This window comes from Grus americana, chromosome 4 (genome assembly GCF_028858705.1).
Source record: "Grus americana isolate bGruAme1 chromosome 4, bGruAme1.mat, whole genome shotgun sequence".
Lineage (NCBI taxonomy): Eukaryota > Metazoa > Chordata > Aves > Gruiformes > Gruidae > Grus > Grus americana.
This window is the reverse complement of record NC_072855.1, coordinates 45789453-45806760: the sequence shown is the minus strand read 5'-3', so window position 1 is coordinate 45806760 and position 17308 is coordinate 45789453. Positions and strand designations below refer to the sequence as shown.

General features: G+C 37.5%; 1 protein-coding gene across 3 annotated transcripts in view; it reads left to right on the top strand.

The window, feature by feature from the left end:
• Positions 1 to 17308, top strand: part of RXFP1 (relaxin family peptide receptor 1) — a 50813-nt gene that overhangs the window by 30478 nt on the left and 3027 nt on the right. For 2 of the 3 annotated variants that reach the window (XM_054823060.1, XM_054823059.1), the window contains exons 4-18: positions 1822 to 1926; positions 2764 to 2869; positions 4148 to 4219; positions 5826 to 5897; positions 6976 to 7047; positions 7888 to 7959; positions 8752 to 8826; positions 9110 to 9181; positions 9649 to 9720; positions 10441 to 10512; positions 11765 to 11836; positions 13864 to 13935; positions 14164 to 14393; positions 15647 to 16057; positions 16570 to 16788. In XM_054823060.1, coding sequence (XP_054679035.1) covers positions 1822 to 1926; positions 2764 to 2869; positions 4148 to 4219; positions 5826 to 5897; positions 6976 to 7047; positions 7888 to 7959; positions 8752 to 8826; positions 9110 to 9181; positions 9649 to 9720; positions 10441 to 10512; positions 11765 to 11836; positions 13864 to 13935; positions 14164 to 14393; positions 15647 to 16057; positions 16570 to 16788 — 1794 coding nt within the window. The remainder of the gene's footprint in view (positions 1 to 1821; positions 1927 to 2763; positions 2870 to 4147; positions 4220 to 5825; positions 5898 to 6975; positions 7048 to 7887; positions 7960 to 8751; positions 8827 to 9109; positions 9182 to 9648; positions 9721 to 10440; positions 10513 to 11764; positions 11837 to 13863; positions 13936 to 14163; positions 14394 to 15646; positions 16058 to 16569; positions 16789 to 17308) is intronic. The other variant, XM_054823061.1, reaches the window with a different exon arrangement.

Below are 17308 nucleotides of genomic sequence, written 5' to 3'. Positions count from 1 at the left end.
CTAACATATCATAAAAGTGAATCTAAGACTGTAATGACTAGTAAAGCAGAGCCATCCTCAGAGATATAATGTTATTTGACAGTAGGTATCATTACAAAGTAATGCTTTCAATTATCACTGATGCTTTGACTCACCAGCTAGTGAGTGCCATCCTAAGGAGCATTTCTGCTACTGGTGCGCATTCATTACATAAGATGCTTTAAACTAGAAGGATGTGGGTGTTGTCAAAGCTGAAGAGAGGTCAGACCCAAATTAATAAAACTAAAATTGGATCACATTTTTTAAAGGCAAATTCATTTTCTCTCTCTCTTTTTTTTTTTTTTTTTTGTGTGGTGTGTATTTGTGCCCTGTTTTGGAAGTGTTTACCTGATCAGTTAATTTACAGATGTCAGATATACAATAGACTCCCAAGAAATAGATTGAGAGCTGCCCCGAGGAGAAGGACTTGGGGGTATTGATGGATGAGAAGCTCAACATGAGCCAGCAGCGTGCGCTTGCAGCCCAGAAAGCCAACCGTGTCCTGGGCTGCATGAAAAGAGGCGTGACCAGCAGGTCCAGGGAGGTGATCCTTGACCCTCTACTCCGCTCTTGTGAGACCCCACCTGGAGTACTGCGTCCAGTTCTGGGGGCCCCAGTACAGGAGAGACATGGAGCTGTTGGAGCGAGTCCAGAGGAGGGCCACGAAGCTGAATGGAGGGATGGAGCATCTCTCCTGTGAGGACAGGCTGAGAGAGTTGGGGTTGTTCAGCCTGGAGAAGAGAAGGCTCCGGGGAGATCTAATTGCGGCTTTCCAGTACCTGAAGGGGCCTACAGGAAAGCTGGTGAGGGACTGTTTATCAGGGAGTGTAGTGACAGGACAAGGGGTAATGGGTTTAAGCTGAAGGAGGGTCAATTTAGATTAGATATTTGGAAGAAATTCTTTACTGTGAGGGTGGTGAGGCACTGGACCAGGTTGCCCAGAGAGGTTGTGGAGGCCCCCTCCCTGGAAGTGTTTAAGACCAGGTTGGATGAGGCTTTGGGCAACGTGGTCTAGTGGAGGGTGTCCCTGCCCATGGCAGGGGAGTTGGAACTAGGTGATCTTTAAGATCCCTTCCAACCCAAACCAGTTTATGACTCTATGAAACAGGTCTGCAGTTATGTCCAGCACCTCTGTATCTGGAAATCTCCATTTGTGGGAAGGAACTGAAAGATCTGCCTTTCAATTTTCACCTTTATGGCCATAAACTACTCTGCTCCAGTACATCTATGCGCAGTGACCAAACTGGTAATATGGATTAATGCTTTGTTTAAGAAGATGCATATTAAGTTTAACTTAAACATACTGACTTGGATGTGTTACGCCATGTCACCCGTTTTCTTGAAAAGCAGTGTTCATTGGGCCTTTGTCTAGATTTCCAGGAAAGAAATTACAGGTTGTGATAGTGTGAGACAGCCCTCTGAAAGAAGTCGTCAGAGTGGTAGTAATCAGTTGAGCTTTCCTGGACAAGTGACAAACCTGCACATTTAAGGAGGTAGGAAAATATATGGTTGCCTCTCATTTTTAGACTCCTACGTAAACAAAAAGTGAAAGATTATACTTTTTTGGTGCAACTCTCATGGAAAATGTCAATGTTGAAGGTATAATAAGCTGTTCCTACTATGCAGCTCATAATCTCCATGCATACCTGTGATTAAGCAGCTGTATAAAGATAAGGTCATCTAATGGTCTATGAAATGTTCTGAAAAAATCATGCTATTGAGATAAAAGTTGAGGCAAAAAAAAGTGACACAACGAAATTTCTATTCTAATGTGTCTTCTATTTGTGGGGGGTTTTTTATTAGAAGACAACAATGGATGGTCTCTGCAATTTGATAAGCATTATACAAAGGACAAATACAATAAACTGAAATCTCTGTATGCGTTTCAGACGAAGACACCTGAGTGCTGTAAGTAATTACAGATATTATTTGCCTGATTATTACTGATGATTCTTAGAAAGAAATATATAGCACATATGCTCATCAGAAAGAGACATATAGTGCAGTTTCATTTATAGTAAGCCAAAGTTAATGTTTCAAACAAATGGATTGAAGCTCATTTCATTTCCAATCAGAGTGATTCATTTTCTGTAAGAGAAGCGTCAAACATATGCCAATTAGGAGGGCAATATGAATGTTTATCTGGATATATTAATACAGCTGGGAAGACCGTGAAACACAAGTTTCAGAGTGAAACAAAGACAGCATTCCTCCAAAGTCACTTCTTCGTACATCAAATGGTTCTGCAAACCTCCTCTGCTTCTTCAGGCATTCATCCCTTCGTACAGATTTTCTGACTCTGCTGTCTGCTGTGAGCAGTTCCTTAAAGCACAGACAGGCGGAAAGGGAGCAAAGACTTCCTGACCCATTTTCAGCTGGACAGAATTGTGCTCATTCTTGTAAATATAAGAGAACTGAATAATCTAAAGAAGAGCCACAAAAAATTTGAAAAATCATTACCATGCCAGATTCCTGTATATCAAGCCTAAAGCTCAAGAGCTTGTAAAAGCTCTTTCACAGAGGTCAGGAGGTAACATAATTTTTTGTGTCCCTTTGTATTTACGGTTTGTGTCTTCCCAGGTCTAAATTAATTACATAAAAGCGTGTGCTTCAATTTCTGTTCAACCCAGCCTGGTATGTCTGCCTTTGTGCTCACTGTTCTCTTACACCACGTTTCTTTTCTCCCCATCCCATCGCACCACCCATCCCACCTTTTGCCACGACCACGTGCTTGTTCTCCCGCAGTGGCTGGTGCTGTGCCAGCAGAGTGTACCTGCCAGGGGCTGGAGGTCTTCTGCGATGCTGCCAAATTGCGTGCTGTCCCGTCAGTCTCTTCAAACATAACCATAATGTAAGTAGAGCAGAGCAGTCCTCTCTTGCTCTGTTCTGGCCTGACTACCGATCCTACAACCTCTTCACACCTACAGCCTTGTAGTAATGGCCAGTTGGCTCAGCCGGTGTTTGTGTGAGCACAGTGTCTCTCTGTTTACAAGCCCTTCAATGTTCCCTGCAGAAAAGGAGAGAATAGGAACTTAAAAACTCTGTGTGAAATAATCGTTTCATGTTTGTAACAGTGACTTGAGCTAGCAACAGTTTCAGGCAATCTAAAGAAATCTGCGGAAGAAATGTTTCCTTTTAAGACATAATGCTTAAGACATTTTCATTATTCTATGCACCTGCCTTTATTCCTAGTCTATATTCCTGCCAATAAAGTCAATAACCTTGAACTCAGTGGAACTACCTGTTTGAGCAAATCTTTTTAGTTCTCATTTGATGTCTCAGAATATGTCATTATTTAAAAGGGTTTAATCTGGGCTGGGTCATCATACAGATACGTAGGTGTAAGCCAAACTTTCTGAAGAGATCAGAGAATGGTTGATATTGTTCGTAGGTTGCACATCACCCTCTGAGAGACCGTTTTCTGCGGGATGAGCAGAGAGCAGCATCGTGTGTCCTTACCCCAGGATCCTCCCTGTAAAGCAGGGGTACGGATCTTTCTGTTTGGTACCAGTTTGTGCTCACATGTGGCTGGGCTTCTCCTTGTTTGGTTCCTGTTCGAATACTGCGATACTTCATAACGAAGATTGAGTGCAATGTCAAATATATATTTAAACTGGCTGTTGGCTCCGGGTCAACAAAGACTTCAAAAATAATGGCCCAGTTCTAGCTTTAGAAAAAGCAGTGAGTGGGTTCAGCTGGCTTTTGGGCTAGACTCTCTTCTAATCCAACCATGCCCTGAACGATTTTTGGTTTTTGACAGGAGACTTGAGTCGGTGCCCAGTGGAGATGGGGCACAGGGACACATGTACTGGGAAATAAGAGCTGTATGCATTTGAGGTTCGAAATGAATCTGTGTTTTAGTTTATGCTTGTATCTTTTTAACTTTTAGATTTAACTATTATTTCGTCAGTTGGTCTGGGGACATGGAGGAATATTTTTTGATGATAAAGTATTTGGCTTACTGCTGAAATAGATACAAATATTCAGACAAACAGAGGTAGCATATTCAGATGGTTTCATGTTGCTTTTGTTATTTAGCAGTGTGAAAGCTGCTCTTATTGAATAACAGAAGTGTCAGCACTGTAAGAAGCCGGGAGAGTGGTTTTACTGCGTGCTTTCATTCCTACAGGTCTCTTCAGAGGAATCTGCTAAGGAAACTTTCTGCTGACATTTTCAAGAAATACCAAGACCTTAAAAATCTGTAAGGCAGTACTTCAACTTAAAATATCTATTTAGTGCCTTAAATATTCATCCTCTCCCTCTCACATATGCGCACAGATCTTAACGTCTAAGTGACAACTCTTATTATATACTCAAAAATTTTGTTTTTTCTTACCCTTCAGTACATCATCTAATTGTGTAACCTCTTTGGCTCAAATAGCTTTATCTGGCATCTCTCTTTTTCAAAACCATAATTTCTGCATATTTAATTTTTTTTTATATTGACTATTTTATACCAGAAAAATGCTAAACTTTCACTGTGTCTGAAGGAAGTTACATGTATAACGAACAGTAATATACCAAAAGAAATTCAAGTAACTTAATCCACTTACTCCACCAAATGAAAGTTTGAAAAGTTAAACTTCCCACTGTCATGGGGAGCTTACTCACACGGCTCTTGGTTTTACTCCTAATTATATCTGGTACCAATTTGATAACGCTTCAACTAGACAAATTGTTACAGCAGCGCAATACTGAGCTACGTTTTATGGTGTCTGACATATGTGTTGTTCAAAAATCATAGCCTTTGACAACTTTGCTTTATATAGAATTAGTGAAATTAAGAATCAAATGCAGAAGTCTAGAGCAGGGCTCTTACGTCACCAATCCAAGGCCCTTGTGCGCCTAGAAGACTTAGTGGACCGTAACTTTTCTGGAAACTGTGCTGTACTGCAGCACCATCTGGTGTTCACAAAGTTAAGTACCACTGTTAAAGCCTGGAAAGACACATCTGCATTAAAATAAATAGTCATTAATGTATATTAATATTAATTAGTGTTACTGAATTATGTTTACTTAATTTCACATATTTCTGAATGATAACTGTACATTTTCAGAAAGCTTTTGAGCAGCGTTTGACACGAAGCCACTTTTTAAAAGCCACTGTCAGATTTCGTATTGCTTTTTAACAGGAATGCATCTGGACACTTCATTGACTGTAATTTAATTTAAAGGATTTGTACTTAAATATTTCTTAGAGAATAGCATTATAATGCTTTAAAAATATTTTAGAAGGATTTAGCATTTGCAATTGATATTTTTTTAACTTATTTAATCAAAGTAGACAAAGTCAAATAGACAGAAAAGAACTATTATTCTTTAGTTTACAGAAAATTAGCAACATTCACTTTGTATTTTTATTATACCATCTTAAAAATCCACAGTCTTTTAAAAGTGTCTGATACCATAACAAGAACATTCAAAAACTCGTGTTAATTTGATATTTGCCATGCAAAAGTTTGCTTGAGGCAGGGTCCTGGCTAAACATAAAGATCAGGTCACACAGGTAAGAACTGCAAGGTTAGGACCGAAAACAGGAACTACTTCGTTGTTCATCTCAGGCAAAGCAACTGGCTCTTTGAATGAATTTTGTAATGCTGCTGCGGCAAGGGGTATTTCTTTATTTTGCAGTCTTTGCAACTATAGCTGTGAAATGGGTGCTGTCAAATTTAAGATGTAACAAGTTTGACAGCTTCAAGTATCACACAGGCATTCAGTTTAGTTGATAGATTTTAATTGGTTATTTATGCTTGCTTTGACTTTGCATGCTTAGAGAATTAATTGTTGTTGGGTTTATATCTTCTTAGGTATCTTCAGAATAATAAAATCAGAGCTGTATCTGAACGTGCTTTCAAAGGTTTATACAACTTGACGAAACTGTAAGTATTGCTTTTTGAATACTGAAGTAAAGAGCAACAGGAGGAGCTCTGAGAGTTGCTACGGATGTCTCGCTCTTATTTGATTCAATGTTAGGAAGCTGCAAAATGGTCCAAATCTTTAACTCAATGATTGGATTGAGAAAGCAAAGATAGATAAAGAGTTATCGGTGAAGTAGCTATCTGTCCAAGTTTATCTGACAGGACAATACTTTGAAAGTACAAGTGGGCTCCATACTTCACCCCGGTTCCCCAAATCTGCAGAACGGAAGAGGAGACAGTATGGTAGTTACCTGCACAAAGTCAGAAGGAATTAAAAAGGAATAAAACAAAAGCAAGAACTTGTGATGAATGAAAACTCTTTAACATTGTATTTTGGTTTACAGAAGCAAACCAAAGTAACCAGTATCGGTAGTGAAGAGAACACTATCTTCTTTATTTTGCAGCAGGTTTTTGAAAGGTGCTTCCAACTTTTATGGATAACACTCAGTGAAAGAGATGACACATAAAATGCATTGTTCATTTTTTTGTTTCTGCAGTGTTTGTAAAAGGAAAATTTTAAAATGTTGTACCTTTTAGTTTTTGGTTCCATGAGTGTGGTTGATTATCTGTTATTACAGCTGCTGTTAATTACCTTCCCAGACCCTTTATAGTACACACGCACCCCCACCCTTTCATTTCTCAGTCTTTCTTTTTCCATGATTCTGGCATCCACATTTGACTAACGTCCTTAGCTGAGACTGAATGGGATCCTGGAAACATTCATGCAACAAATCACTCTATAAAAGGAAACTGCAAAGGGCCTGACATATGACACAATGAAAATATTTAGTTTGCCGTGTTTTCTTATAGATAAGACAAAATGTTCTACACAGTTGCTCTGAAAGTCCTCGCTACGGAGTGTCTTGCCTTGCTTTCAAAGAAGGGCATGAAAATTACCCTAATAAAAAATGATAATTATGAAAAATTTTAGGAGTATTCTGATAAACTGGAAAGGAAAAAAAAATACTAAAATAAATTTTCCACACATCTGATGCTAGTTAATCATTCCATTCATTTATCTTTTTGGTCTTGTTTTCAGATACCTGAGCAACAACAAGATAACCAGTTTGAAGCCTGGTGTCTTTGAAGATCTCCACAAACTGGAATGGCTGTATGTAGTTTTCTGATTTGTATGTTTGTTTTCTGAAGGAATGGTGAAAGCAAGACAAAGAAATATTTGGATTGCTTTGATTTTTGTGCATAGCAGTACTTCATACTAGATAATAACTAAGTAACTCCTGTTACACTGTGTGAGGTAAAAATCCAATTGACTTTGGTGAGAGTATAAATTAGTTCTTGGGCCTTAATGACTCCAATGACTGATGACTTTTACAATACTAAATAATGTTTATTAGTAATTGCTTGTTACAAATTAATACGAGAAATAACTCAGATACTATAAAACAGTAGAAAGATAATTTTTTGGGCAGGTCTTTCCCTGTAAATAGTGCTTGAAAATGTCCCAGACAAAATCACTGTCATAATCTGAAATTCTGGTTTAGTACTGCTTTTCAGACAGATGAAATGAAATACTGTTTTGATTCAGTGAAGTTATTAAAAATAAGCAAGTAATAATATGCCTAAGATTTTTCTGTGTGTTTTGAACTGATGGATTGCCGTGGAATGCCATTATGTGGTGCTGCTTTGTTTTCACAGAGAAGTCATTCAAATTCTTGATCAAAGAATTCTAAAACTGGAAAGAAAATACTTTTTTTCTAAATTGAAAGCAATTACTTTCTCTAAGTTAATTTTTTTTTAAATCAAATTCTTCTGAAAGGAAGTTAATTCGATGTATACCCTGACCTGCTATGGAGTAGTGCATTAATTTTTTTAAGTAGTTTGAACAGGCATTTGAAGAAATCCACTTCAAAGTCTGTTATTTTTTTATCATCTGTTCAACTTAAGACTGCAGTCAATTATCGATCTGATACTGATTTGCTGTAATTTATAGGATAATTGAAAATAATCGGATAAATCGGATCTCGCCATTAACATTTTATGGACTCAAATCACTTATTCTGCTGTAAGTATGGAATAAGAGCCAAAAGTGTTATTTAAAAGAACAGAATAGAAAGGGCAGATATATAGATATATACATGAAAACCTTTTTGTAACGACCGCGGCTGCTCACCACGGAGTGCTAGCAGTACGCCTCCTGCTTTTTTCTTACCCCCAGGCAAGATGTGCTGGAGTAGGAAGATTTGGCAGCTGCGGGCATGTGGTGTTTGGAAAAGTATAGGGACATGGGTGGGGAAAATGGTAAAAAGACAACGTCACTGAGAGGGCAAGGCCACGGCAGCTGCAGCAATGGGTGCCAGCTGTCCTACCAAGCCATGGTGCAGGAGGTGGGGGGGCCCCCGGCAGCAGCCCAGCCTCCCTCCCCGAAACCCTGTCCGCAACCTGTCACTGCCCCTCTGGACCCAAACACGAGGGACTCCCTTCCCCTGCAGCCCAGAGGGAAACCTCCCTCCGTCCCCCCCTTCCTCTCTCACCAACAGAGGTTAGGTGCTATGATAGAACAGTCGAAATACTTGTATTGACTTGCTCTGCTTTATTGAAAAAGCAGTGAAGTGAACATCTTTCCTTTACCTGGTAATTAACGAGTTAAGGATAAAATACTGCTCCGCAGAATGCCGTAGGGAAAATATGTAGAAGTTTAAGAAAATAATACTACCTCCAAGACTATGAAAAGAGAATCAAGCTTTGACTGTCTTTTTTTCCAAAGTACAAACTTAAGAGAGATTATTTTTTTCTGTAATATAATTTTTGGCAAGTATAGCCAGCTATACAATTTTTCTTTTTTTTTTTTTTTCAGAGAGATGATTAATAATTCTCTTGCTCATTTGCCTGATAAACCTCTGTGCCGATATATGCCAAGACTAAACTGGCTGTAAGTCTACCTTATTTCACTAGAAATTATTGTTTTGTCATCGTTTTATGGCGCTTCCACGCCACTTTTTCTAATGGGGTGCTGGCTCTTACAGAGTGCCTGCTGGGTCACTGCGGGGTTGGTGACCTGAAGTCATCAACTAGGTGTGTGGAAAATTAGATGTCTGGTTCCCACTCTCTTTTGTGCAGTCATGAAGTTCTGGTAGTATTTTTCTTTAATTACCTTAGAATAAATGCCGCCTCGATTTATTTTCAGTGATTTATGTTTTGTTTTTATATCCCAGAGACCTTGAAGGCAACCATATCCATCATGTAAGAAATGTCACTTTCATCTCCTGCAACACTCTAACTGTGCTGTAAGTAATAGGATATGCTAGCCAGCCAGAGCGAGATATGATTGTGCTGAACCGTCAACTGATTCATTACAGCTAATCTAAAAGCTTCCCGAGTATCACGGTTATTTAGATCTCAAGGAGATTAAATCAAAATGCTTGGTCTTAAATGAGCGCCATATGCAATAACCACTGTTCACAGTTATAGCAAAGTTAAGCATTGATATATGCAACTATGTGAAGTGATACGACTGATAGTAAGATTTAGAAATGTATTTATATATATGCACAAATACATGCATGTCTAGACACCAGAAGTTATTCGTCACATGGTGAAATGGTAAGCTGCTCGATCGGATTAGGTTGTTAACTGAATTGGGCAAATATTTGAAGATGCAGAGAAGAGAGAAATTTTAAAGTTTATAAAATGTTTCCTCTGAAACCAAACATATGTCAAGAAACAGTAACATAAGTTTGTTTTATTCTTTCAGGGTGTTGAGACAAAATAAAATCAGCTCTTTAAATGAAAACAGCTTTTCTTCTCTCCAGATGTTAGATGAATTGTGAGTTGATTTCTTCTCTTACTTGTATCACAAGTTACAAAGTTTTATAATTCATATTGCAAATATCATTTATCATAAATTCTATTTCATATAACGTGCTCTGGAGACAGCACTCATCTGAGGGTTTTTTCTATGTATTTAACTGGAAAGAAATAGACGATAAAATACATACCCTGTATCAATAATATCAGGGTTTTTGCTGAAAAGATCGATGTGTTCCCTGAACAGAATAACGTTAATTAACCTTACATCACCACAGTCTAGGTGCGTGTGACCTTTACTCCTCTGTCCACAGTTATCAGGATTTATGTTTAGTGAAAATAAGGAGCAAGGTTGAGAGAAGAACTAAGGGAAAGATGTGCTGGCTAGTCCATGTGAAAGAATTCCTGTCATGAAATAATATGTTTAATTTATTTTCAAGTTCCTACGGCACAACTTAAGGGTATTTTACTTTCTTTTTGATGTAAAAAATTAATTAAAAATTATTTATCTAGCGGCATGTCTGAACTAACTAGACAAAGACAGGTCTGATGGATCTAGCTTCCCACCTTGCTTTAACATCATTCTTTTGTAGTCCAAGTTTCTGATAACCCATGTAATAAATAACGTGCTATTTGGCAATTAGAATAAAACTGTGTGTCTTGAAATGGCAAAACTGTTCGGTAAAATTACTGAGCCTAGTAAGAACTTACTGTATCTTACCTGTGGCTGTTTCTGCAGAGATTTGGCTAGCAACAAGATTGAATCACTTCCTCCGTATATATTTAAGGATCTAAAGGAGCTTTCACAACTGTAAGGATTCTTGATCATTAATATATATAACTGTATATTACTTATTTGATGTGATGCTTTCAGTTATGAATGCTGGGAAAGAAAAGAGCACCTTTGTTTGTATGCGTCATTTAAGCTCTGCCTAAAAAATACTTAAGCCAAAAATAATTCAGTATAACATTTTGCCTGGAATAGTTTTGTAAAAGATGTGTATTTGCATGTCTCGAAAGATAGCAAGTTCAAATTCTGCTTTTTTCTCGATCTTGTTAGCGTATACAAAATGAGCTATGTTAGCTATATCATGAGAAATTAATAATTTGATGGCAATGTTTAATGTGATATCAAGATTTGGCTCTAAAAATAGATCATAAGCATGTAAGAGCATCATACAGACGCCTTGTTTGCAACTGCTTTTTTCCTGTGAAAGAGTTCCAAAAAAGCATAAGGCATTACAAAACCAGAAGGATGTTCTCTCTTCTTCTCATGACGCATATATAGGCAAATTCTCCAATGCTGCTGCTGGGAAGTCCCAATCTTTCTCGCATAATCTGAAAGAGGCACTAGTCACAAAATTGAAGACCTCTCTGGAGGAGGGGGAGGTAGTATGAGGAATAACTTATTTTTGTGCTTTTCCAGCATCCTTGGGATCCATCATGTTACACTGGGGCAACCAACTGTGTGCAGCTGCATTTCTGGAGTTTGTGCATTTTAATTACAATATCAAAACAAAAACATAAGGAAAAGTTATAGGCAGAAGTAAAAGGGGATGTACATAGAAACTCTCTTGCACAGAGTGATAGCGTCTAATACTAATGTCTATTTTTACATTCCACTGCCTCCATCTCTTCTTGAACTCACACAAATGATTACAAAAAAATAGATTTTAGTAACTAGCAAAATCAATTGTAATTTATGTCTAAATGCATGCAGTTCAGCTAGGTCCTTTTACTTGAAAAACAAGTCCGGGAAGTTTAATAACTAAATATTTCTATAGTCAAAACCTTTAAGCAGCAGGCTGGGGGAGACAGTTGTGTGTGTACGTGTGTGCGTACGTGGCAATAGCATGTCTGTGAAGCATCTGACTACTCTTTCCACTGGCTTAACGAGCTGAATAACGCTAAATGAATGTTACCATTTGCAGCTGTAACTGCCAATTGTACGAGTTCTTCACGCAGGATTGGAAAAGCAAATGGATGACATAGTTTGACTTTATTTTTAGAAAAAGCTGCAAGGAAGATGTACAAAGTTACTTATGTCACTGTTGTATTTACAGGAACCTTTCTTACAACCCAATCAAGAAAATACAAATAGACCAGTTTGATTTTTTAATTAAACTCAAATCCCTGTAAGTATTGAGTTTTTATATTTTAGCTATATTTTCATTGTGATTATGCGCTTCTCCTTCAGAAGAACATGATCCAGAACATGTTTTATAAGAAAAGTAGTTTGTAGTTTTATTGATGATCCTCAACAATTTGAGCCTGGAAAAAAATTACTAGCAATACTCAAATTTTCCTTCCTGAAAATACCAGTTTCATAATGGAAGTTTTTCCAAGAAAAAGAGATCATAAATTCAGCTTAGAGAAGGACATTTTCTTTTCTGCTATTACAGAACAAGATTAATGCAACCCTCGTTTGATCGTGCACAATTTGTTCACTGGGCTTAAGGATCATGCAAGGCTCAGTTGTGCTATAAAGGCCATGGGCAGGTACCATGAGCATAGGTAAAGACAGGAATGATAAAGGAATTTGGTGTGTGTGCAAGTTTGGGGACATACTCCCATTCTTACGGAATCTACTGCCAAGACCATGAAAAGAACAATATAAACCAAGTACGATTCGGCCGCCATGCCAGAGGGAGGTGGGACTTTTACAAATCTTTTTGAAGCGTTTAGAGGGAGGTTTTGTGGGTGCACTAACACAGCAGCTCGAACTTGAAGTCTGCCAGAAGAGACCTTCCTAAAACTGTGCAATAATGGAGCGACACTCTTGCAAATCTGAAACTATCCTGCAGTAGGTTTAAGTACATCTTCACAGGCCACTGCATGTCTGCGATAACCAGCCTGGTAGAACACAGCATTGGTTCTTGTCGGTCATCATTTCAAAATGGTGGTGGAGATCCAAAAAGAGATGTCTCCTTAGATAGGAGCGTAATAGGAGTTTATGAACTGACCCCTGAGAAGCAGCCAGCAGTGCACAGACCTTTGTTGGCCAGTCCAGCTTCCTTACAGTGATTTGGAATCCAGTGGCCAATTTCAACTAAATTTGGTAAATGGCTAATGATCTGAAAATACTAAATCTGTACAAGTTTCATGAAAATAAGCAGCTGAGCACAGAAAAGAAAAATTAATTACCTCCCTAACAGTCAGGCTACAATATATATTTTATCTATTATTTAACACCAAAGAACTCATGCAATTGACCATGGCCTTCCATATTTTTAAGTTGAGAAAATTATTAAATCTTGAGATCTGTAGGAAACTGTATGTTTCAGCACTCAGCCAGGGTCAACCTACCACAGCCTCTTTCCTAGATTAAAATAATAAGAATAGCTGGGGAAAGCACACGCCAGGATTCAGTGCAGTGCTTAAATAAAACTAACAGATTTCCATATCTGGGGCTTTCTTCTTGTCTCCTAGCAAAACTACTCACCAGCCCAAAGCAACTAACCAGTAAGACTGGTACCTTTCTCCACTTTTGCTTAAATATGCTCAGAACTTATGGGAACATTGTGCTCAAAGCATTGAAAGGTGAATTGAAACAAGGCTCCTCACAAGAAGAACCAAAGACCTCTGCCTGATCTAGGACTGCAGGGGAAATAATAGTGCTGATTTCAATATATTAAAAATAAAATAAAATAAGAAATCCCATCTACGTGTCACAAGAAAGTCAGCGCTTTCCCTTACATGCCATGTTCTGGGTCCCAGCTTCCCGCTGCTCGTGACACGATGAAGACTGAATTCCTGCAGTGATTTGTTTGTCTAGTAAAGCACTCTCTAGGATAAAAACAGAAGAGACATGTAAAACATTACTCTTGGAACAAGCTATTATTTTCCCAGAGATGATGAAAGAGCATCAGTAGAACAATACTTTGGAAGGGCAACATAATAATCGGAGACTGCACTGCTGAGAGCAGTAAAAGATCCACCTTCATGCTTTTGGAAGAACAGCGAGTTTAATTGCAATTAATTTTATTCAACTTTAGCTTTCACGCAGACTTTCTGTTCAAATTTCAAAGGGATGACAGATTCCATGCAATTAAAGTGCATGTCTAGTTACATATAATCACAGAAACACAATTAAACATTCATAAAGTTTGTTCTTTTACTACTGAGTTTCTATTGCCTTTTATTGAGAGTATATTGTTTACAGCAGCTTGGAGGGCATTGAAATCGCAAACATCCAGAGAAGAATGTTCAGACCCCTTAGAAACCTTTCCCACATGTAAGTAGATTATTCCAGTGTGCTTTTTTTGGTCTGATTTTTACAATTTACAGAATACTGAAAACAGTAGTGTATGCAAAGCGGCACGTGAGCAGCTGTCGAATTTGACAGTTTTTAATTAATTTTTCTTCTTTCAGAATATGTTTTCTGAGTAGTTACTAGAGAGCTTTGATATTCTGCTAACCAAGCTAAAACCATTTCTTATCTGTTTTTCGTTCTCACAACCAGATATTTTAAGAAATTCCAGTACTGTGGATATGCCCCTCATGTGCGCAGCTGTAAGCCCAATACTGATGGGATTTCATCCCTTGAGAATCTTCTAGCCAGCATCATACAGAGAGTGTTTGTCTGGGTTGTCTCTGCCATCACCTGCTTTGGAAATATTTTTGTTATCTGCATGAGGCCTTACATCAGATCAGAGAATAAGCTCCATGCCATCTCAATAATGTCTCTCTGCTGTGAGTACTCCATGCATAAAAGTAAAAGAATATTGGTTTAGTCTGCTCATCGCATGTATGATATTTGTTGTTATAATGGAGTGACATATTTCCAGCACCGGATTAACTGAACTTTCATGTTGTTGTGAATGACGATACAAAATGCTGTGTACCTTATGCATCGGGAGGTCTCATTAGATGCTGCTTTTGTTCTGTACCGATAGGCGGTTGATAATTCCAAAGGTTTCACATTTGATTTTAATGCTGCAGGTTTAATTCACACTTTCTTCAGCAAGGAGAAATAAAATTCCAAATTTTTCAAAGGCTCATAAACCTAAATTATACCACGCATTTTTGAGTAAATAGCAATTTGTGCATGTAAACATTGTGTTCAAGATAGTTATTCTATTTTTTGCATGAGCAAAAGGTTACTTATGCAAATATAGAAAAACAATCACTCCTAGCTCCCCAATATTAAGAATTAGGGGTTTTTTTAATTTTTGTCCTAAAAGCAAGACACCTTTATGGACAAACTATTTGGCAGTACAGTCACCATAGTCTCGAGTACCTTGTCTCAATACAGGAGAACCTACAAGCATTTCACAAATGCAATTAGTTGCATTTTGAAAGATAATTGTCAACAGAGTATAAAATGATTGCAACGTTTCTAAACACAGCATGTCAGTGATTTTGAAACTTTGTTGTTTCCATGGGAACAATCTGAATGCGATGCAAAACTTCTAACCCAAATACCTGAGAAGCCTTCAGCTCTGTGTTGACAGCTCCTCTTCCCTTACTAGGCATGGACATCAGTTTTGAACTAGCATAAGGTGGACAAACCAAAACTAAACTTTGAAGCTAGCAGAGATGCCCTACTCAAAGCAAATTATCTTAAGCCAAATGTCAATATGAAAAGGAATAAGACTGAATAAAAAAAGGGTTGCAAGAATATTTCTATAAATGAAGCCATATCTTTTTCTACTTGCAAATCCATTTATCTGAGCTTCAAAAGATCAGGTTGGAAACAAGTATGAAACAAACTGTCAGTCCAAATGAAAATTTAAAACAAAAAAAGGAACAGAACTGAATTATATCGCCTTAATTGTAATTCACAATAGCATTCCAACTATAATATTGATTTTATATCTATATATTAGCTGACTTATTAATATGTACTCATATATATGTGTGTATGTCTGTTTTCCAATTTACATATACACAGAGAATGGGAAATTCAGATGTGTAAATAATGATGTTGAGCACTGTGCCCACAGGTGCTGACTGTCTGATGGGAATATATTTATTTGTGATTGGAGCTTTTGATCTTAAATATCGTGGAGAATACAACAAGCACGCTCAGTTGTGGATGGACAGTATTCATTGTCAATTGGTGGGATCGCTGGCTATTCTGTCTACAGAGGTGTCAGTCTTACTGTTGACTTACCTGACTTTGGAAAAATACATCTGCATAGTTTATCCTTTTAGGTGTCTGAAGCCCAGAAAACGCAGGACAATTTCCATTTTGGTTCTTATCTGGATAATTGGGTTTGCTGTTGCTTTTATCCCACTGAGCAATAAGGAATTTTTCAGGAACTACTATGGCACCAACGGCGTCTGTTTTCCTCTTCACTCAGAACAAACAGAAAGTTCAGGAAGTCAGATTTATTCTGTTGTCATTTTTTTAGGTAAGTAGCATTTCTTCTTTATATATGATTGCGTTGCATATGAACTTAACTCTCAAGAAAATAAGATAGCTTTGCTGTGATGTTCACACCTCGTATATAGATGCTCCAGCAAGCACATACACACTTTTTCCAGCCGGAGTATTTTACTATATTAGATAGATACTTACATACCTCAAAATGCACGAAGGGCTGAGAAAGTAGGAAGAAATTAATGGCCGTTAAGTTCCTGAATGAACAGACTTTCCCAGGGCAGTAGAGCAATGATAAGACCAGAGGAGAACTACGTGGTTAGGATCAGATGGCAGCCATTTATCAGGTGGCGATGAATGAAACAAATACCCGAGTAGAGATGAAAATTCAGTGTTCAGGTGAAGACAGACTCAGATCTTCTTAATTCTATGGGACTAGCAGGTTAGATGAAACATTTTTCTTTACTACCCAGCCTGCAAATAGGTGATGTGGAATTGCCATTATGCTGTTAAATTATAACTAATTTTAACTTCTTTAAACAGGTGTAAACTTGGCAGCTTTTATCATCATTGTGTTTTCCTATGGGAGTATGTTCTACAGTGTTCACCAAACAGCTATTACGGCTACTGAAATTCGGAATCATATTAAAAAAGAGATGATCCTTGCTAAACGTTTTTTCTTCATTGTATTTACTGATGCACTATGTTGGATACCCATTTTTATTTTGAAACTCCTTTCTTTACTTCAAGTAGAAATACCAGGTATATCCTTTCTTTTGTGAGGTTGTTTCAACCATATCTGTATGAAGAGTGCTGTTTCTACTTTAGAAGAAAAAGAATTTAATATATTGAACTATATTACTATAATGAACTGTTATATATCTATATATATGTACACACAATATAAAGAACTCTATAGTTTTACTACTGCATTGAACTATATTTCTATAATCATCAAAGATTAATCACCTTAGAGTCAGCAAAAAAACCAAAACCCAAAATTCAAATTGTTCAAGTCTATCTCCATAGAATATCTATAAAATGTACAAAATGTATTTGAAAACCAAGGCTGAATTGCTTTTCTCATCTTACAGCTTTTGCTCTTTCTGTCACCTAAATATGGCTCAGGACAATACAGTGTTTCCCATCTTGATTTAACAATATAATAGTTATCCTGAAATAACTTTCTTTTACGAACTGGTACTTATAGTTCAAAACATTAAATTATATAAAACTCTGTTTACCTTTCTTATGCTATTAATATATTCCCATATAAAAATAC